Here is a 21,649-nt window from a genome sequence, read left to right as displayed (position 1 = left end):
TTCCTTCCTTCCTTCCTTCCTTCCTTCCTTCCTTCCTTCCTTCCTTCCTTCCTTCCTCCCTTCCTCCCTTCCTCCCTTCCTCCCTTCCTCCCTCCCTTCCTTCCTTCCTTCCTTCCTCCTTTTTTTTTTTTTTTGAGACAGAGGTTCACTCTTGTTGCCCAGGCTGGAGTGCAGTGGCACGATCTTGGCTCATTGCAACCTCCACCTCCCAGGTTCAAGCGATTCTCCTGCCTCAGCCTTCCAAGTAGCTGGGATTGCAGGTGGCTGCCACCACGCCTGGTTAATTTTTTTGTGTTACAGGGTTTCACCATGTTGACCAGGCTGGTCTCAAACTCCTGACCTCAGGTGATCCTCCTGCCTTGGCCTCCCAAAGTGCTGGGATTACAGGTGTGAGCCTCGCCCCCAGCCTCTCTGTTCTAATTTCTAATACATTAAGTATTGATAGATAAGACCTAAACAAGCTCTTTGGGAGCGGGTCCTTACTGATTTTAAGAGTGTAAAGACATCCTAAAGGCCGGGCGTGGTGGCTCACGCCTGTAATTTCAGCACTTTGGGAGGTGGGCGGATCACCCGAGGTCAGGAGTTCAAGACCAGCCTGGCCAACATGGTGAAACCCTGTCTCTGCTAAAAATACAAAAGTTAGCCGGGCATGGTGACAGTCGCCTGTAGTCCCAGCTAGTGGGGAGGCTGAGGCAGGAGAATCACTTGAACCTGGGAGGCGGAGGTTGCAGTGAGCCAAGACGACGCTATTGCACTCCAGCCTGGGCAACAAGAGTGAAACTTCGTCTTTAAAAAAAAAAAAAAAAGACATCCTGAAAACGGAAAGTTCGAAAAGGGCTGGTGTACACCAAGCATGATTAACTCTTTGAGACTGGGATTAGGCCCTTCTCCCATTTGATGTATACCTGATCATGTGTTAGGTTGGTATGTGAACAAAATTGTGGTTATTTTAAAAAGGAAGGGGGTTCATGGTTTTTGGGTTGACATCCCATATGCTGCTTCAGTTAGCATATTATACTCAATTCCAAGGAATCAATTTTGTGTGATTATGTTAGTAGTCAGGATACCTTAGGCTAAAATAAAAGTTTTGGCGTTTTTAAATTATAAACTTAAATTTATGCTGATACTGATTTCATCAAATTTTCTTAGGCGATTTTTTTGGTGAAGTGTTAGATTCCAATTTCTTTGACAGTGATTCAAATACTTCCTGTAAAGGTACAAATCAATCCTTGAAGAGTATCTTTAAAATTTTAGGTAGTACTAGGAATTAATATTGGTAATTATTTACATGCTAAACAGTCTGTATGTTAAACCCAGATTTTCTGTGAAATCTCCCATTGAAAGCATGAGTTTTAAGTTTTGAGAGTTTATCTTATTCCCTTCTTTATTACCAGAGTTTCCTGGGAACCTCATCATAAAATATTTTGTCGCTTGGGCATGTTATAATAGAACTTATGGTATTTTATACTCTGCTTTGTCACTGGATCACTTATTTAAGAGAGACCCATTTGGGTACTTTTAAACCAGTATTCCTCAAAGTTTAATTTGCATGTGATAATCACCTAAGGATTTTTTAAAATGCAGATTTTGATTCAGTAGTTTGGAGTATAACCCTAGATTCTGCATTTCCTTTTTTTTTTTTTTCTGAGACAGAGTCTTTCTCTGTCTCCCAGGCTGGAGTGCAGTGGCATGATCTCGGCTCATGGCAACCTCCGCCTCCTGGGTTCAAGCAATTCTCTTGCCTCAGCCTCCTGAGTAGCTGGGATTACAGGCATGTGCCACCACGCCTGGCTTTTTTTTGTGTGTGTGTGTTTTTAGTAGCGACAGGGTTTCACCATATTGTCCAGGCTGGTCTCGAACTCCTGACCTCATGATTCGCCCGCGTTGGCCTCTCAAAGTGCTGGAGTTCCAGGCCTAAACCACCACACCTGGCCTAGATTCTGCATTTCTAACAAGCTCCCAGGTGATGCTGCTCTGGTCCTTGGACAAAACTGAGTAACAGGGCTCTAAATAACCTACAGGAAAAGGAGAAAGATCTAACTCTTATCAATATAGGCTGAATGTTTCTGCCTTTTCTCCCTTTGGCTCCCAAACAGGTTTAAGTCAATTCTGATATTGGGCCTTTGCAAATATAAACCTTATATAGAAGAAAGAGGGCAATACAAGACCAGTGTTGAAATATTCATAAATGAGTTAATAGCAATAACCTTTAATCTTGTCATTAAATTTTCTTAGTGTTTTATTTTCTGTATTTTAGGAGTTGGATGTGTCAATTTGTTCTTCACTCTGAGTTTAGATTCTTGGTCAGAAGAGATGGAATATTTAATTCGAACATGTTTTACAGCTCTTTAATTTACTTGTAGGCATTGATCAATATGACAGAGATAGCATCATAAATGACTTTAAGAATGGGACCTGCAAACTTCTTGTGGCTACCTCTGTTGCTGCCCGAGGTCTAGATGTGAAACATCTGATTCTTGTAGTAAATTATAGCTGCCCCAACCATTATGAGGATTATGTACACAGAGCAGGGCGGACTGGAAGAGCAGGCAACAAGGTAAAAATAAGTTTTTTATAGTTGATCTTCATTATATTAAAATACATGTGTTTCTTTAGTATTTCGAGGAGTAGATAATAGGAGTTATGGAGACATTTTGAAAATCTTTAATCCACATAGTGTGAAGAGTGGTTGATGTTAATAATTTATATACATGTACAGGTCTAAGTGTTGTTCAGATTATCAGATACCTAGCTGCTCTTTATAGGCAGATCCTGTTAACATTTGTCTCCCCTTTTAGGTTTTCCTCTCATACCTAGAAATTTCTATACAGATGTTCCTTGATTTATGATGGGGTTACAATGTCCCGATAAACCCACCATAAGTTGAAAATGCATTTAATATACCTGACCTACTAAACATCATAGTAGTCTAGCCTACCTTCAGCATGCTCAGAACACTTATATTAGCCTATACTTGCGCATACTCATCTCACACAAAGCCTATTTTATAATAAAGTTTTGAATATCTCATGTAATTTACTGAATACTGGAAGTGAAAAACAATGGTTGTATAGATACTCAAAGTACAATTTCTAATGAATGCGTATCACTTTTGCATCATGGTAAAGTTGAAAAATTATAAATTGAATCATTGTAAGTCAGGGACCATCTGTATACACAGACACATAGATGTTTATACTTCAGGAACATTTTTAAAAAAACATGGGATCATAAAATATACGCCTGTCCACACCTACCAATTTCTCCTACTCCCCTCTTTGCCTCCCTATCATTCATACGAATATATATTACTTGCTTTTTTGACTCACCTGTATTCTAGAAACTGTATAGGTCTAACTCATTCCTTCTAGAGGCAGCAGACTATTCTGTTGTTGGAGACATTGATTATGATATATTTAATTTTCTAACCCTGTACATTGCATAATAAAGCAATAAATAATATTTATATGCCATAGCTTACATTAATGGATAACATATTATCTGCCATATATAATGTCATTTTAAGTGTTTTACCTATATAATGTCATTTTATCCTTACATGTATAATGTCATTTTATCCTTAGAACTGTTTAAGTGTTTTACATATATAATGTCATTTTATCCTTAAAACTTTGCTTTGAGGTAGATAATATTACTCTATTTTATAGATGAGAAAAATTCATGCACATAGAATTTAGCTCACCTGCTTATACACATTTAATAAGTAGTGATGGCATTTATTCTTTTAACCTATTGGGAGGAGTCAAGAATATTTTTTTGTAAAGGGCCATGTACTAAAAATTGTAACCTATTTGGGCTCTGATGCATATTCTTTTCTTTCTCTCTCCTTCTCTATGTACATGTGTGTTATTGTGTGTATGTTCATAACCCTATAAAACTGTAGATAGTTGTGGCCCTGTAGCAGTACAAAAGCAGACCACGGGTCAAATGCGGTGGCTATTTAGAAATTTCTGAATTAAAATCTTAAACCATGTTTTAAAATTCATAACAGTTGGCTGGGCATGGTGGCTCACGCCTGTAATCCCAGCACTTTGGGAGGCCAAAGCGGGTGGATCACCTGAGGTCGGGAGTTTGAGACCAGCCTGACCAACATGGAGAAACCCTGTCTCTACCAAAAAAAAAAAAAAAAATACAAAATTAGCTGGGCGTGGTGGCATATGCCTGTAATCCCAGCTTCTCGGGAGGCTGAGGCAGGAGAATAACTTGAACCCGGGAGGCAGAGGTTGCAATGAGCTGAGATTGTGCCATTGCACTCCAGCCTGGGCAACAAGAGCAAAACTGTGTCTCAAAAAAAAAAAAAAAAAAAAATTTGTAGCAGTTGACTGTTTGGGTTAGATTTTTTTTTTTGGTTTTGTTTTTTACATTTTTGTTGAGATAAGGTCTTGCCATTTTTGTCCAGGCTGGCCTCAAACTCCTAGGCTCAAGCTGTCTTTCCACCTCTGCCTCCCCAAGTGCTAGGATTGCACATGTGAGCCATTGCACCCAGCAAAGTCATATTGTTTTGTGAAGATAGCAAACTCTAGCGAGATTCCATCTCAAAAAAAAAAAAAAAGGAAAAACAAAATCAATAGGTATGACCACACAATTGTGCATTTGTGTAAAATTACGTGTTTCTTTTTCTTTTCTTTTCTTTTTTTTTTTTTTTTTTGAGATGGAGTTTCACTCTTGTCACCCAGGCTGGAGTGCATTGGTGTCATCTCAGCTCACTGCAACCTCTGCCTCCCAGGGTCAAGTGATTCTCCTGTGTCAGCCTCCCAAGTAGCTGGGATTACAGGCGTGCACCACCACACTGGGCTCAGTTTTTTTTGTTTTTAGTAGAGACGGGGTTTCACCATGTTGGTCAGGCTGGTCTTGAACTTCTGACCTCAAATGATCTACCCCCTTTGGCCTCCCAAAGTGCTGGGATTACAGGCGTGAGCCACTGTGTCCGGCCAATTGCATATATTTCTACCTCTGTATAAAGAAATTAGAAATTTTCTAGTTTGCTTGTGTTATTTTAAAATATTAAACTTGGGCTAGGCATGATGACTTGTGCCTGTAATCCCAGCACTTTGGGAGGCCAAGGCGGGTGGATCACCTGAGGTCAGGAATTGGAGACCAGCCTGGCCGACATGGTGATACCCCGTCTCTAGTAAAAGTACAAAAAATTATCTGGGCATAGTGGCAGGTGCCTATAATCCCAGCTACTCGGGAGGCTGAGGCAGGAGAATAGCTTGAACCCGGGAGGCAGAGGTTGCAGTGAGCTGAAACTGTGCCACTGCACTCCAGCCTGGAATAAAAAGTAAATAAATAAAATAAAAATTAAACTTGCATGTTTCACTTGGAACCATTGAGTAATTTAGTAAGACTCTTTTGTGACTTTTAAAATTCTTTAGTAATGTTGTCAATCTCGAGGATTTATTAGGTGGATCAGATTTTATCTTGTGATGTAAGTAGGATCCATCTTGTTAGTGTCTAATAATTGCACTTTTTCGTCATTCATTAGGGTTATGCTTATACTTTTATCACAGAAGATCAAGCTCGCTATGCTGGTGACATAATTAAAGCTCTTGAATTGTCAGGGACCACAGTACCTCCTGATTTAGAGAAACTGTGGAGTGATTTCAAAGATCAACAGAAAGCTGTGAGTTTTTTAACCCATGTTACTCTTTTAGAAATCATTAATGTGACTAAACCCTGATTATTTAATTCTTGGAAATCTTTTTTATTTAATACTTGGAAATTTTGATAGTACTATTTTTATTTCTCTTCAGAGAGGGAAAAATGAAAGCTAAAATCCTATCTTTTTCTTGAACTTATTATTTTGTGGTGTCTGTGTAGAGCTCTTAGTTTATCTTACATGCTGGATGAACTGTTTTTATTACATTGACATACACCACCTTGAAAAATATTTAATTAGTATGAATTCCGAAACATTAAAGTTATTACTATGAGATTAACTTTGTTTTCTTTCTTTGAAAGGAGGGGAAAATAATTAAAAAGAGTAGTGGGTTCTCTGGTAAGGGATTCAAGTTTGATGAAACAGAACAAGCTTTGGCTAATGAGAGGAAGAAGTTACAAAAAGCAGCTCTTGGTCTGCAAGATTCAGATGATGAGGATGCTGCAGTTGACGTAAGTACTATTGTTCTCTCATTCTTAACTGAAGCAGTTATTTCTTTTGTACTGGAGGTCTTGCCATATGCTCATCAAGATAGACAATCATTGGAAATCTTCTTTACAAGAGGATGGTTCCAGAATAGTTTTGGAAAAATCTGCCTAGTGCATACCAGTACCCCTCTTCTCAATATATAGACCACTCATTAACACTTCAAAGGATGTGAAAAGTCTTTTTTTTTTTTTTTGAGATGGAGTTTCGCTCTGTCGCCCAGGCTGGAGTACAGTGGCGTGATCTCCACTCACTGTAACCTCCGCCTCCCAGGTTCAAGCAATGCTCCTGCTTCAGCCTCCTGAGTAGCTGGGATTACAGGCGTCCACCATCACGCCCGGTTAATTTTTGTAGTTTTAGTAGAAACAGGGTTTCACCTTCTTGGCCAGGGTGGTCTCAGACTCCTGACCTCAAGTGGTCCGCCCTCCTCGGCCTCCCAAAGTGCTGGGATTACAGGTGTGTGCCACCTCACCCAGCCATGGATGTGAAAAGTCTTTAAGGAATCTTGTTTAACTTTGTTAAACCCAGAAGTTCCCCAACATATCTGATCACAGAACACTTTTGGACATATCATGTTAAATTTAAGTTCAGAAAACAATGTTGGAAATCAGGAATTCAATCTGATCTTGTCATTAGGAAATTGACTCCAAGACAAGATGTTAGGTCCAGGACCACAGTGGGAGTTACAGTCAGGACCAGAACCCAGGTGTCCTATTAACCTTAAGCCATTTCTTTCTAGGATACCATACTAGCTCAAAAAAGTAGCCCGGCATGTCTTGCTCTGTCACCCAGGCTGGACTGCAGTGCCACAGTCTCAGTTCACTGCAACTTCTGCCTCCTGGGTTCAAGTGATTCTCCTGTTTCAGTTTCCCGGGTAGCTGGGATTACAGGCACCCACCACCACACTGGGCTGATTTTTGTATTTTTAGTGGAGATGGGGTTTCACCATGTTGGCCAGGCTGGTCTCAAACTCCTGACCTCAGGTGGTCCACCCACCTTGGCCTCCCATAGTGCTGGGATTATAGGTGTGAGCCACTGTGCCTGGCCAATAAAGTCATTTTTTTTTTTTTTTGAGACACAGTCTCACTCTGTCACCAGGCTGGAGTTTAGTGGCTCAATCTCGGCTCACTGCAACCTCCACCTCCCAGGTTCAAGCAATTCTCCTGCCTCAGACTCCTGAGTAACTGGGATGACAGGCATGCGCCCCTATGCTTGGCTTATTTTTTTTTGTATTTTTACTAAAGATGGGGTTTCATCATGTTGGCCAGGATGATCTTGATCTTTTGACTTCATGATCCACCCGCCTTGGCCTTCCAAAGTCCTGGGATTACAAGCGTGAGCCACCGCACCGGGCCAAATTTCATTTTTTTAATTTATCTGTTACCATGTAACAAATCAAAACTTAACAGGTTAAAGCAATAAACATTTATTATCACATAGTTCCTGAGGGTCAGGAAATCAGGAGCAGTTTAGTCAGGTAGTTCTGGCTTAGGCGCTCATGGGATTGCAGTCATCTGCAGGCTTGACTGTTGCTGGATGATCTGTTTCCAAGATGGCTCATTCACTTTGATGTTGATAGGATGCCTCACAGTTTTTCACCACTTCGCCTGTCCTTACGCACCTGGCAGATGGCTTTCCCCACAGTGAGTGATCCAAGAGAGAGAGCCAAGAGAAAGCTTTAGTGCTTTTTATGACTAGTCTCTGAAATTACACACTGTCACTTCCACTTTATTCTTTTTGGAGTTTGTTTTTGTCTTGTTTGTTTTGTTTTGGAGACAGAGTCTGATTCTGTTGCCCAGGCTGGAGTGTGGTGGTGCGAACTCAGCTCACTGCAGCCTCTAACTCCTGGGCTTAAGCAATTTTCCCACCTCAACCTCCTGAGTAGCTGGTACTATAGGTGCACCACCATGCCCTGTTAATATATATTTTAAAATGTTTTTTAGAGTTGAGGTCTCATTATATTGCCTAGGCTGGTCTCAAATTCTTGGGCTCAAGTGATCCTCCTGCCTCAGCCTCCCAAAGTGATGGTATTACAAACATGAGCCACCATGTCCAGCCTACTTTATTGTATTAGAAGGAAGTCATTAAGTCCAGCCCACACTCAGGAAAAAAGACTATTAAATAATTTGTAGCCATGTTTTGAAAGCACCTGTCACTTTTTGACATTGTGGTAGTTTACTCTTATCTGTGGTTTTAGTTGCCATAGGTTAACCACAGTCTGAAACTATTACAGTGTTTTGAGACAACATTCATATAACGTTTATTACAGTATATTGTTATAATTGTCCTATTATTTTATTGTTGTTGATCTCTTACTGTACCTAATTTATAAATTAAACTTTATCATAGGTATGTATGTATAGGAAAAAAACAATGTATGTCAGTGCGGTACTGTCTGTGTTTTTAGGCATCCACTGGGGTTCTTGGAATGTATCCCATGTATATAAGGGAAAACTGCAGTATTTTTAACTGTTTTTTAAAATCTCATGATAACATATGGTGATTGTTTCTTCGGGTGTTAAAATAATATATAATTTTATGAAAAATGTAAACAGTACTTAACATGAATAAAATCAACAGTAGGGTTAGCTCTACCAGCTGGCATTGTATACTTCCCCCATTCCTGATTTTATGAATTTGTTCAGATTGCAATACCATGAATGCTATTTAATTTAAAACAGTTTTACTCAGGTAAGTGTTGACTTTTAAAACTAGTTGATAACTAACCCCCTGCTGGTGTTTTTTGGGGGTTTTGTTTTGTTTTGTTTTTATGAGACAGGATCTCACTCTGTCAACCAGGCTGGAGTACAGTGGCGTGATCTTGGCTCACTGTAGCCTCGACCTCCTGGGCTCAGGTGATTCTCTACCTTAGCCTTCTGAATATCTGGGACTACAGGCATGTGCCACCATGCCTGGTTAACTTTTATGTTTTTTGTAGAGACAAGGTTTCGCCATGTTGCCCAGGCTGGTCTTGAACTCCTGGGCTCAAGTAATCCTCCTGCCTTGGAATCCCAAAATGCTGGGATTATAGGTATGAGCCATTATGCCTGGCCATAACTAAAACCCTTTAATAGGTAATAAATGTTTTAAGAAGAATCTAAGGCTGGGTGTGGTGGCTCATGGCCTGTAATCCCAATACTTTGGAAGGCCAAGGTGGGAGGATAGCTTGAGTCCGGGAGTTCAAGACCCTCCTAGACAACATAGTGAGACCCTGTCTCTATAAAAAGTTGTTTAAAAATTAGCTGGACATGGTAGTGCATGCTGTGGTCCTAGCTACTTGGGAGGCCGAGGTGTGAGGAACTTTTGAGCCTGGGAGTTAGAGGCGACCCTGTCTCAAAAAAATACAAAAGCTAAATGCACTGTTCTTATTTCAGTAAAAGAGCGTTGTAAATTAACCAATTGATTTTTAAGCCCTAAATAAGCTTTTCTGTGCATTTGAGATCTCGAAGATACAGCTTTGTTAATCTAATGTAAATTTTTGAAGGGGATTGTATTTCTGTAGTCAGTGATATCAGTAGTCATTGTTGGGTAAAAGACATTTTTAAAAAGAAATGCACATAGCAGGCCAGGCACGGTGGCTCACGCCTGTAATCCCAGCACTTTGAGAGGCTGAGGCGGGCACATCACGAGGTCAGGAGATCGAGACCATCCTGGCTAACACGGTTTCCGTCTCTACTAAAAATTCAAAAAATTAGCTGGGCGTGGTGGCGGGCACCTGTAGTCCCGGCTACTCTGGAGGCTGAGGCGAGAGAATGGCATGAACCCAGGAGGTGGAGCTTGCAGTGAGCCGAGATTGCACCACTACACTCTAGCCTGGGTGACAGAGTGAGACTCTGTCTCAAAAAAAAAAAAAAGAAAAAGAAAAAGAAATGCACATAGCAGTAGGGCTCACGTGATTCCTGTCAGAGCGAAGCTTTCATCATGACACTTGCCTTGATGGGGAAACAACCTGCATTTCTTTGCTTTCTTGATTCAAAGGGATAAGGGAATAAGCCTTTTTGGGTTCAGTTAGCCAGTTTTTAAGGCAAATCCAATTGGATTTTATGGGTTGGGAAGAGTTTTGAGAGCTTTGCCTTAGGAACATGTTATACCACTCCCCCTGAGAATTATTGACTATATTTTTAGTTGGCCACTGACCTTGAGTTCTAGCCCTTTTTCCAGCCTCTTTCATTGCAGTATAATTTGGTCTCAAGGCCTGAGCCCTGGGGCAAGTTAGCTGCATCGTATTGGCTGTTCTGTCTTGACAGCACATGTTTTCTCATCTATTGAACAAGGATGAAGTTTCTAGTCCTCTTAGGAGTCTGATGACGTGGTTCATGCAGTGTTGTTTCTCTGTGTTCTATTTTTCTCCCCACCATAGACGAAAATGAAGCGTGACTTTTAACAAATAGGTGGTATATTGTCCCACTGATCTGTGTAGTAGGATTTGTGTAAATACAACTATCTGATTCCAGCCTTTTGGTGGAAACATTCCTTATTTATTTCTGTAGAATAACTTAATTTGGTATTTCTAGTTCAGTTTTTTACTAGTCCTTTTTTTCTTTTGATCTAGATTGATGAGCAAATTGAAAGCATGTTTAATTCAAAGAAGAGAGTAAAGGATATGGCTGCTCCTGGAACATCAAGTGTTCCTGCTCCAACTGCAGGAAATGCTGAGAAATTAGAAATTGCTAAGAGATTGGCTCTCAGAATCAACGCCCAGAAGAATTTGGGCATCGAGTCTCAGGTATTAAGTAATTTGTTCCAAGTCTCAGTCAATACTTTTAAGAAGTTCTTTTATTTTACTTTTCAGGAATTATGTTGAGCACAAGTAAACAAGTTGTCCTAGACATTGAGTTTGTGAGAATTTAACATTCTCAATACAGAGCTTTTTGATAATTGCATTTGGATGATTTCTCTAGTGCTATTAACTGAGGACTTTATGCCTATTCTAGAATTTCTAACTGTTAGCCATAGGTAGTTTTATAGAGTAGTATTCTGATGGGTCTTAACAAAATCTTAAAGATGTATTAATAATTCTCTTTTTCTTTCTTTATCTGCTTTTGTTGGGTAGGTTATTGGGCACACAACTCCCTGGATATACAAACACCCAGTTACATGACTCAAATTAATATGGGCTTAAACAATGGAGAAATGTGATTTTTAAATATTTCACATGTTATCTTTTTCTTGGAAGCTTATTTGTTAGTTTGAAGCTTTTGAGACTGTCATTAACTATAATGTTTGTAATGTTGGGTTGGGTCATAGAGATGAAGGAGCTCAGTGATGGTAGTAGTACAAACATTCAAATTCGAAGGAAACTCCTAGAAGTTCGAGTATGCAGATGATTTTGGAAATATTTACTGTGTCTGACATCAAGAGTTAGTAATTATCAACTACATTTCTATGATCTAGTAGAATATTTAATAGAGAGTTGAATGTTCTCCAGTTTTCTTATCCACAGGGAGATACTTTAAACTGTATTATAAATGTATATTGCTAAATCACACATATCAATGAGACTATGCCTTAGAAAGGTGTTTATTACACTTGCATACAAAGTTAGTAGCTTTGCAGAGAATAATTTGTGGTGGGGTCCATACTCTTGTCTCTGCCCTCATTTGAGATTTAACTAAGTCTTCTTTAACTATAGGATGTGATGCAACAGGCCACCAATGCAATTCTTAGAGGTGGCACCATTCTGGCTCCCACTGTTTCTGCAAAAACCATTGCAGAACAACTTGCCGAAAAGATCAATGCCAAGCTCAATTATGTGCCTTTAGAGAAACAAGAAGAAGAGAGACAGGATGGTGGACAGAATGAATCTTTTAAGAGATATGAAGAAGAATTAGAGATCAATGACTTCCCACAGGCAAGTAACAGGTTTAAACCTTTTTTTATTGTGAAGTAGAAACTCTTCTTTTAGGAGGAAAAATCTCATCTTTAAAACCCATTAACATTTTAGTACCTCCTTTACTTTTTACCTAAATGGAGGATATAACAATAGAAATTTGATTTTTATGAATATGTTCAAGGTACATTAGGCTCTAAATGAACTTATGATGCAAGTATGTATTAATAATGATCTTTGTTTTTTTTTTTTTTTTTGAGACGGAATTTTGCTCTTACTGCCTAGGCTGGAGTACAATGGTGCGATCTTGACTCACCACAACCTTTGCCTCAGGGTTCAAGCGATTCTCCTCCCTCAGCCTCCCAAGTAGCTGGGATTACAGGCATGCACCACCATGCCCAGCTAATTTTTGTATTTTTAGTAGAGACGGGGTTTCACCCTGTTGGTCAGGCTGGTCTCAAACTCCTGACCTCAGGTCATCCACCCACCTTGGCCTCCCAAAGTGCCAGGATTACAGGCATGCACCACCATGCCTGAGTAATTTTTGTATTTTTAGTAGAGTTGGAGTTTCTCCATGTTGGTCAGGCTGGTCTCGAACTCCTGACCTCACGTGATCCGCTATCTTAACCTTCCAAAGTGCTGGAATTACAGGCGTGAGCCACCACGCCCGGCCAATAGTGATCTCAATATTGACCATAGGGCCGGGCCTGGTGGCTCTCGCCTAGGAATCTCAGCGCTTTGGGAGGCTAAGGTGGGCGGATCACCTGAGGTCGGGAGTTCAAGACCAGCCTGACCAACATGGAGAAACGCCATCTCTACTAAAAATACAAAAATTAACCTGGCGTGGTGGTGCATGCATGTAATCCCAGCTACTCGGGAGGCTGAGGTGGAAAATCGCTTGAACCTGGGAGGCAGAGGTTGCAGTGAGCTGAGATTGCGCCATTGCACTCCAGCCCGGGCAACAAGACCGAAACTCTGTCTCAAAAAAAAATACTGACCATAATATGATACCAGCCAGCCTAGTCATTGTCAGCACTCCTGGATTTTTTTGTCCTGTTGTGAAGTGGTTTTTCTTTTCCTTACCTTTTCTTTTAGACTGCTAGGTGGAAAGTTACCTCTAAGGAAGCTCTGCAGAGGATCAGTGAATACTCTGAAGCTGCAATTACAATCAGAGGAACATACTTCCCTCCTGGTAAAGAACCCAAGGAAGGCGAGCGGAAGATTTACTTGGCAATTGAAAGTATGTATTGTTGGTTGTTTCAATCTTGAATTTAGATCAAGGTTGATGTAGATGTAATAAACGCAAAGAGCATGTGAGGTAAATTCTAGAGAGAACTGAAAGTAAGGAACACCTCTGAAAAAAAACATCTCATGACATTTGAGGTCTTTACGTAGAAGAATTTCAGTACACATGCAAAGGTCAATGATCTGTTTGTGAGACTCAGTTTTGGCAATTTAGTCAAATTTGAAAATTAAAATAAAACTTATATTTTAAGGACTGACCTGTTTATGCTTCTAGTAAGTGGAATATTCTGGCCTAAGTTTAGGTTGGGAAGTAAATCAAATGTATTAGTCCACTTAATGAATGTTTATCTAGGCAGATATTGCCTGTGAAATTATGCCCATGAAAGTTTATACCTTTAACAAAATAACAAGTAGACAAATACATTATCTAACAGCAACCAGGTTTGGTTTTTAACTTTATTTCATACATTCATGAATGAATTCATTCCAGAGGCAATTTCCATCTTTATTAATTTTGAAACGGTCTTATTTTGTCACACGGGCTGGAGCGCAGTGGCGCAGTCTCAGCCCACTGTAGCCTCAACCTTCTGGGCTCAAGTGATCCTCCCACCTCAACACCCCTAAGTAGCTGGGACTACAAGAATGTGTCACCACACCTGGCTTATTTTTTTGTCTTTTTTGTAGAGAAGGGGTTGTGTTGTGTTGCCCAGGCTGGTCTTGAACTCCTGAGCTCAAGGGACCTGCCCCCGCTCAGCCTCCCAAAGTGCTAGGATTACAGTCATGAGCCATTGTGCCCAGCCTATTTTATTTTTTCTGATGTGTTACTCCGCTGCATAGTAGGACAACCCTGTCACTATTTATGTTTTTGATTTTTGTTTTGTTTTGTTTTTTCCGCCAAGACAGAGTCTTGCTCTCTTGCCCAGAGCTGGAGTGCAGTGGCATGATCTTGGTTCACTGCAACCTCCGCCTCCTGGGTTTAAGCAGTTCTTCTGCCTCAGCCTCCCGAGTAGCTGGGATTATAGGCATGCGCCACCACGCCAGGCTCATTTTTGTATTTTTAGTAGAGGCAGGGTTTCACCATACTGGCCAGGCTGGTCTCGAACTCCTGACCTCATGGTCCACCCGCCTTGGTCTCCCAAAGTGCTGGGATTACAGGCATGAGCCACCGTGCCCTGCCTACTTTATTTATGTTTAATCTGAACATCTTTGTTATTGACATTTTAAGTGGTTTTTCTTTTTGTTTTCTGGCATCATGTGTAATGGAAGCAAGACAGAACTAGACTGTTAGATAATAGAACCATCTGTTCTGGCTTCATTTCCTTGACACCATAACTTGTCAGTACAGGGTTCAGCGCTCTGTCGCACAGGCTGGAGTGCAGTGGCACGATCTTGGCTTACTACAACCTCCGCCTCCAGGGTTCACACGATTCTCGTGCCTCAGCCTCCCAAGTAGCTGGAACCACAGGCATGTGCTACCACACCTGGCTAATTTTTGTATTTTTGGGTAGAGCTGGGGTTTCACCATGTTGGCCAGGCTGGACCTCTTACTTTTTGATTGTACTGTCTCCATTTGGAACTATTTTTAAAATCTGTAGCAGTGTTTTGCTATTTAGGACTTATATTAAGGTAAAATTCATATAGCAAAAGTTTGTCTGTTTTAACCATTATACAGTTCAGTCTTCAGTGAAACAGGATTCAGTGGAAGCAGTGCTTAGAGAGAAATTTTTAGCTGTAAATGCCTGCATTATAAAAGATCTCAGTTACTGCCTTTTTTGTGTTAATCTTTTCCTTTCCTTTCTCCTCTCTTTTCCTCTCCTCTCCTTTCCTTTCTCCTCTCCTTTCTCCTCTCCCTTCTCCTCTCCTTTCTCCTCTCCTTTCTTCTCTCCTTTCTTCTCTCCTTTCTCCTCTCCTTTCCTTTCCTCTCCTTTCTCCTTTCCTTTCCTTTCCGAGACAAAGTCTCACTCTATCGTGTAGGCTGGAGTACAGTGGCACAATCTAGACTCACTGCAACTCCCATCTCCCGGGTTCAAGTAATTCTCGTACCTCAACCTCCTGAGTAGCTAGGATTACAGGCACCCCCCCCCACCATGCCCAGCTAGTTTTTGTTTTTTTTTTAGTAGAGATGAGGTTTCACCCTCTTGGTCAGGCTGATCTCAAACTCCTGACCTCAGGTGATCCACCTGCCTCGGCGTCCCAAAGTGCCGGGATTACAGGTGTGAGCCACTGCGCCCCACCTTGTCAGAGCAATATTTTCTTGTGTGCCATTTTGATTTACTCTTGTTTCTGGTTTTTTTTTTTTTTTTTTTTTTTGAGACTCTGTCCCCCAGGCTGGAGTACAGTGGCACAGTCTTCGATCATTGCAAGCTCCACTTCCTGGGTTCACGCCATTCTCCTGCCTCAGCCTCCTGAGTAGCTGGGACTACAGGCGCCCGCCACCACGCCCGGCTGATTTTTTGTATTTTTTAGTAGAGACGGGGTTTCACCATGTTAGCCAGGATGGTCTCGATCTCCTGACTTCGTGATCCACCCGCCTCGGCCTCCCAAGGTGCTGGGATTACAGGCGTGAGCCACCGCGCCCGGCCAATATTTTAACTGCTTGTCTTATAAAGAGGTAAATGAGAGACACGATTATTTGCTTTGAAAAAGGATTCTTTTCGTAATTCATTTATTAATTTAAATGCAGTGTTTGCTTGGTATGGTATAATTGATATATCAAACTTCAATTTATGTATAACTTTATCAGAACACATCTTTACTACCAAGTGATGTGAAGTGAGATACTCACTGATTGCACAGCTCTGATGTAGTTTTCCTTTCATCCAGAATGGTTCTGGTCATTTGTCTCCACTGTCAATTTGCACTCAGGAAATAACATCTAATTTTTATAATAATCTAAGCAGGTCTCCCCAGTAAAAAGGCAACTTTGTTGAAAGCAAATCTTAAGAATAATCTAGAAATATAATGATAATGGCCAGGCACGGTGGCTCACGCCTGTAATCTCAGCAGTTTGGGAGGCCGAAGCGGGCGGATCGCAAGGTCAAGAGTTTGAGACCAGCCTGGCCAACATAGTGAAACCCTGTCTCTACTAAATACAAAAATTAGCCAGGCATCGTGGTGGGAGCCTGTATCCCAGCTACTCGCGAGGCTGAGGCAAGAGAATCGCTTGGAACCAGAAGGCAGAGGTTGCAGTGAGCTGAGATGGCGCCACTGCACTTCAGCCTGGGCAAAAACAGCGAAACTGCATCTCCAAAAAAAAGGGGGGAAATATAGTGATACTGAATAAGAGCTAGGGTTTGGTAATATAAATGATCTAAAGCTTTTAGAATTTTCAGAGGTAATTAGATTTTTTAAAGGATCATTTACTTTTTGAAACTCCAAACTCAAGTAAATACTTAACAGGATGAAAACAGGTGTTACTACTGTGGAAGGAGCCTAATGTCATCTGTTTCTAGTTCTGTAATTGGAGGGACCCCGCTGCCTGGCTGGGTCCTTGGAGGCTCTGTTTGGGTCAGCAGCTCCAGGCATCCCACCAGGCAAAGGCAAGGAGAACAGGAAGGACTTACATGCCTAGTCAGCCTGTATAATTTGTATAGCTGATTCCATGACCCTCTCTTTAGGACCAATGAAAGGAAATGCCCTTTTTTTCATGGCTGCTTATAAACATATGTAACCTATTACAAGAAGTTACATAAGTCAGAATTTAAAGTGATCAAAATTGTCGGGTTCTGACAAAAGTAGGAAAATTAATTTACCAGTTAAATCTAGGTTAGAGTGTCATTTTCCTTCTTTTTAAAGTTGCACAAAAGTATCAACAAACTTCACTCATACCAAGCAATGTGTTTTCCTCTTAAATTTCATTTTTGTTGTAATTTTCAGTCTGACTGGGTCTTGATTCTTCCGTTTCTCTTCCCTTCTGGCACTCACCTTCCCCACATAGTTTTATAATGCTGTGGTTCGTGGGTAGTGGAGGTAGAGGATTTAAATTAGATATGTTGCTATGACTTCATAGCCATAGCCTTTCTTTCCTTCCTGTTGTGAAACTGTTTCTGCCTCTCTTTCTGTCTCTGTCTCTCTCTGGGGACAGAAAAGTTACTCATTTCTAATACGGGGGGAAATTTTCTAATTTATTATAAATCTTTCCCTCATTTGTGTGTTTTTTTAATATACAAAATGATAAAAATATAGCTCTCTATATTGCAGACCCAGTGCTCCTTTTATTCTTAGACATTTCTGTCTTTAGTTTTCTTTGATTAAGCTCTTTTTCTCTTCTCAGTGTGCAATATGGTGCCTATCTGTACTTACCTACTCACTGGCATTGTCTATTGGCTCCAGATTCTACCCAGCCTACCCTTGATGGCTGTCTGATCTCTGCCACTTCTAAACTTCTAGTCCATATTTCCATTGACCTCATTTATATTTTCAACTGGATATCCAATGAGCACCTCAACGACAGCAATTTTAGAATTAAATTTCACCCAGTATCACTGTCCAAAAAACACCTGTTTTTCCTTCTGGAATCAATATATTCTTTTATTCTACCTTTTTTCACTTACCAGCCAACTCTTAGTATCTTGTTTCTCTTTTCCACTGTTCACATCCCATCAGAAAAAATATCTTGTCCATTCTACCTCAAAAATGTGCTCTCGTGATGGTATAAATACAATATTGTGAGAGCACTAAAGAAGAAAACACTTAACTCTGCCTCGAAGAGTCAGGAAAAGCTTCCTAAAAGTGGTATTTAAAAGTGAATTTAGTAAACTACTTCCTATTCATCCTGTTGTAATGTCTTTACAAGTTTGTTTTGCTAATCTGTAAGCTTTTATTTATTTATTTATTTATTTATTTTTTGAGACAGAGTCTCACTCTGTCGCCCAGGCTGGAGTGCAGTGGCCGGATCTCAGCTCACTGCAAGCTCTGCCTCCTGGGTTTATGCCATTCTCCTGCCTCAGCCTCCCAAGTAGCTGGGACTACAGGCGCCTGCCACCTCGCCTGGCTAGTTTTTTTGTATTTTTTTTTAGTAGAGACGGGGTTTCACCATGTTAGTCAGGATGGTCTCGATCTCCTGACCTTGTGATCCGCCCGTCTTGGTCTCCCAAAGTGCTGGGATTACAGGCTTGAGCCACCGCGCCCAGCCTGTAAGCTTTTAAAGAGCATGAATTTGTTCTTTATATATTAAATCTCTCACAGTATGTGAGAGGTGAGTGCTTAATGTTTATGAAATTAATAACTGTGAATGAATGTCTGCAGCCTACCTCATCTAGTCAGCTATCTTGCCGTGTTCTTTCACACGTTTTCCAACCAGGCTACACTTCTCTTACTCTTCAGTAATTAAGCATGCTTGTCTTAACTCTGTACCACTACACATGTAATTCTCCTTGCAAAATACTTTTCCTGGTATCTTCCCTCCCTCCAAATGGCTAGTCCTCCTTTCATTTGAAAGATTTTGTTCATACGTCACCCTTCTGAAACATTTGCAGACTTCAGTGTAAATAATAAATGTCTAATAAATACTCGCTAAATGAATAAACCAAAGAAGTTATATTTCCCTGTAGCCTTCTCTTACTATCTTCTGGACAAATTGCTAATAGTCTTTTTATTCCACTCTTTTTAGTCACCATACTAGGAACTCTTAACACATAATATGACCTTAGTGGTTACATTTGAAACTCTGAAAGTAATCAAAATAATAAGCAGCCATTATATAATGTGGGTAATGTTGCATCAGGCATTAAATGGCCATCTTGGCAGGCAGTACAATGTTTCTAAAAGTCACCTACAGTGTTTCTTCCTGGACCTCGGTGATGTGGGTAAACACGGTGTAATTTTAGTAATGTGAATAACATGCTTTCCACTCAATCACCAGGTGCCAATGAACTGGCTGTGCAGAAAGCAAAGGCAGAAATCACCAGGCTCATAAAAGAAGAGCTGATCCGGCTGGTGAGTGAAAACCTTAAAGTTTCATTTGTTTTGTTTTAATAAGTGTTTTATTGAAATATAAATACAGACAAGTACGCAAATCATAAACATACAGTTTGATGAATTTTCACAAAGTAATAAGCATACCAGTGTAATCACTACCCAGATCAAGAAATAAAAAACATTACTAATATCCCAGTAGTCTTCTCCGTGTCCATTCTTGTCACTATTCATCTCCCCGCAACAAAACCATACCTTGAATTATTTGTTTTTTGAGATGGAGTCTTGCCCTGTCATCTGAGCTGAAGTGCAATGGCGCGATCTCGGCTCACTGCAACCTCCGCCTCACCCTCCTGAGTAGCTGGGATTACAGGTGCCTGCCACCACACCTGGCTAATACTTCGTATTTTTAGTAGAGATGGGGTTTCACTATGTTGGCAAGGCTGGTCTTGAACTCCTGACCTCATGATTCACCTGCCTTGGCCTCCCAGAGTGCTGGGATTACAGGCGTGAGCCACCGTGCCCAGCCCCATATTGTGAATTTTAAAATCATAGATTAGTTTTCCCTATTTTTGAACTCCACATAAGTGGAATCACGTGTTTGCACCTTTTGCATCTAGTTTCCTTCAGTCAACATTTTGAGGAGATTGGTCCGTGTTATTGCATGTAGCAATAATTCACTCATTTTTATGGCCATATAATATTTATATGAATGTATAACAGTTGATTTATATTTATATATTGGATTTGAGGGCTATTCCTTTTTTGTTTTTATGAATAACACCTCTGTGAACGTAATTCCATGTGCATTTGGAATATATTAGCATGATTTTTTCTTGGGTATATACCTTGGAGTAGAATTGTTAATTATAGGCTAGGTATTGCCAAATAGTTTTCCAAAGAGGTTACATCAATTCACACTTAAGCAGTGTATGAAAATTACAGTTATTCTACATCTTTGCCAACACATGGTGTTGTCAGTGTCTTTAAACTTAAACAATGACTTAATTTGATTTTGGAAAAAGCCCTTTACAGACTGCCTTTCCAGTGGAGGTAGATATGTCCTTGTGTCTTTAGTGCCAGTTGCAGCTTATGAACACTCCCTACAGTGTGTACATTTCCTTTGAAAGGAAACGTTGTCTTTTCTCTAAGTGTACTTCTGAGAGCTTTTCTAAAACTCCCCTCAGAGAGCATTCCTTTTTTTGGCAGGGGGAGGGTTAGAAGTTTAATGAAAAGAGGGTTCACAAAACAAGAGGGAAAAGTAAAACAGCTGTTCAATCCTGTGCTTAAGACTATTTCAACAAGGAGTGATAGAAAAGAATCTTGTGCCCATAGATGCTACCACCATTAAGTTGATTTCAAAACATAGTTGTTAAGGAATAGTTAAGTGAACAGAGAAATCATTAGTTATTGAATAGTTTTTCCTTTCTCAGTGCAGTAAAATTTTAACATTTAAAATTTTAAATAACCAATAGTTTTATAAGTTAGCAAAAGAAATGATCTTAAATATTTCCCTTTTGGGTTTGTTTGGTTGGTTGGTTGTTTTTTTTGTTGTTGTTGTTTTTAGTTTTGCTTTCTCTGATGACATATCTTTTATTTCCTATTACAGCAAAATTCATACCAACCAACAAATAAAGGAAGATACAAAGTCTTATAGACATCTGGAAAAAAGATTTTTACCTGTGCTGGTCTATGATAGATGTGGCAGTTGCAGTCTACGGTTTACAATGTATTGTAAATTAAGATTTTTAAAATTCTGTCTTGCTGATTTTTTTTAAATACAAGAAACTAGTATTTGGTAAAGAAATCTGTCCGTAAGTACCCCCACAATCAAACTATATTTAAAGCTGGCCTGTTTTCACAGTATGATGTCCTTTAATGTAAACTTAAATATCAGTATTTTAAATGTCCGGATAATATTCTAGAGGTTTAAAAAATGGAAATATTTGAACTTTCTGTTGAAGACAATAAAGTACACAAGTCGTTAGGGGGCTATTCACTTTATCCTGTACTTTCAATGAAATTGTGATCATTTCCTAAGAAAAGGTAAAATTCACTATCATATTTTGTGTCCCCACCTTGAGCTTAAATGTTACATGACTTTGTGGAACAATATGAACTGGATTTAAGAATGTTATAATAGAAGTCTTACAAAATAGGTTGAGAGTTTCTGTTTCAATTTTTATCATCATAAATGGGCAAAAAGTAGTTGGACTAATTTCGGTTTTTATACAAGTAAAGATTTAATAGTATAAGGATTTTTTGCATTTCTTTACACTGAGTGTAAAACTGTGCAAAGAGTTTTAGTATTTACTACTTTGAGGTTCCTCTCACAACTTCTGGCTCCATACCTAGCTCCTCTTTTATAATCTTCCTTAAAAGAAAGAGTGTAGCCTATAAATATTAAATACGATAACGTTTCCTTCTAGAAAGTGTTTCTTTATACATCTATACATGTCTATTTACAAATATCCTACTACTTTTAATCTGAT

The 21,649-nt window shown here is 39.9% G+C and overlaps 1 protein-coding gene across 2 annotated transcripts in view; it reads left to right on the top strand.

Moving 5' to 3' along the window:
- DDX46 (DEAD-box helicase 46) overlaps window positions 1-21,409 on the top strand; it is a 75,131-nt gene extending 53,722 nt beyond the window's left edge. The window contains exons 16-23 of one of the 2 annotated variants that reach the window (XM_023195917.2): window positions 2,364-2,557; window positions 5,507-5,644; window positions 5,983-6,132; window positions 10,719-10,892; window positions 11,799-12,017; window positions 13,092-13,236; window positions 19,105-19,178; window positions 20,767-21,409. In XM_023195917.2, coding sequence (XP_023051685.1) covers window positions 2,364-2,557; window positions 5,507-5,644; window positions 5,983-6,132; window positions 10,719-10,892; window positions 11,799-12,017; window positions 13,092-13,236; window positions 19,105-19,178; window positions 20,767-20,814 — 1,142 coding nt within the window. In that variant the 3' untranslated portion in view covers window positions 20,815-21,409. Of the gene's footprint in view, window positions 1-2,363; window positions 2,558-5,506; window positions 5,645-5,982; window positions 6,133-10,718; window positions 10,896-11,798; window positions 12,018-13,091; window positions 13,237-19,104; window positions 19,179-20,766 lie in introns of both variants that reach the window. The other variant, XM_023195915.2, reaches the window with a different exon arrangement.
- The last annotated feature ends 240 nt before the right edge of the window (window positions 21,410-21,649 follow it).

This window comes from Piliocolobus tephrosceles, chromosome 4 (genome assembly GCF_002776525.5).
Source record: "Piliocolobus tephrosceles isolate RC106 chromosome 4, ASM277652v3, whole genome shotgun sequence".
NCBI classification, from domain to species: Eukaryota; Metazoa; Chordata; class Mammalia; order Primates; family Cercopithecidae; genus Piliocolobus; species Piliocolobus tephrosceles.
This window is presented reverse-complemented; position numbering and strand designations above follow the sequence as displayed.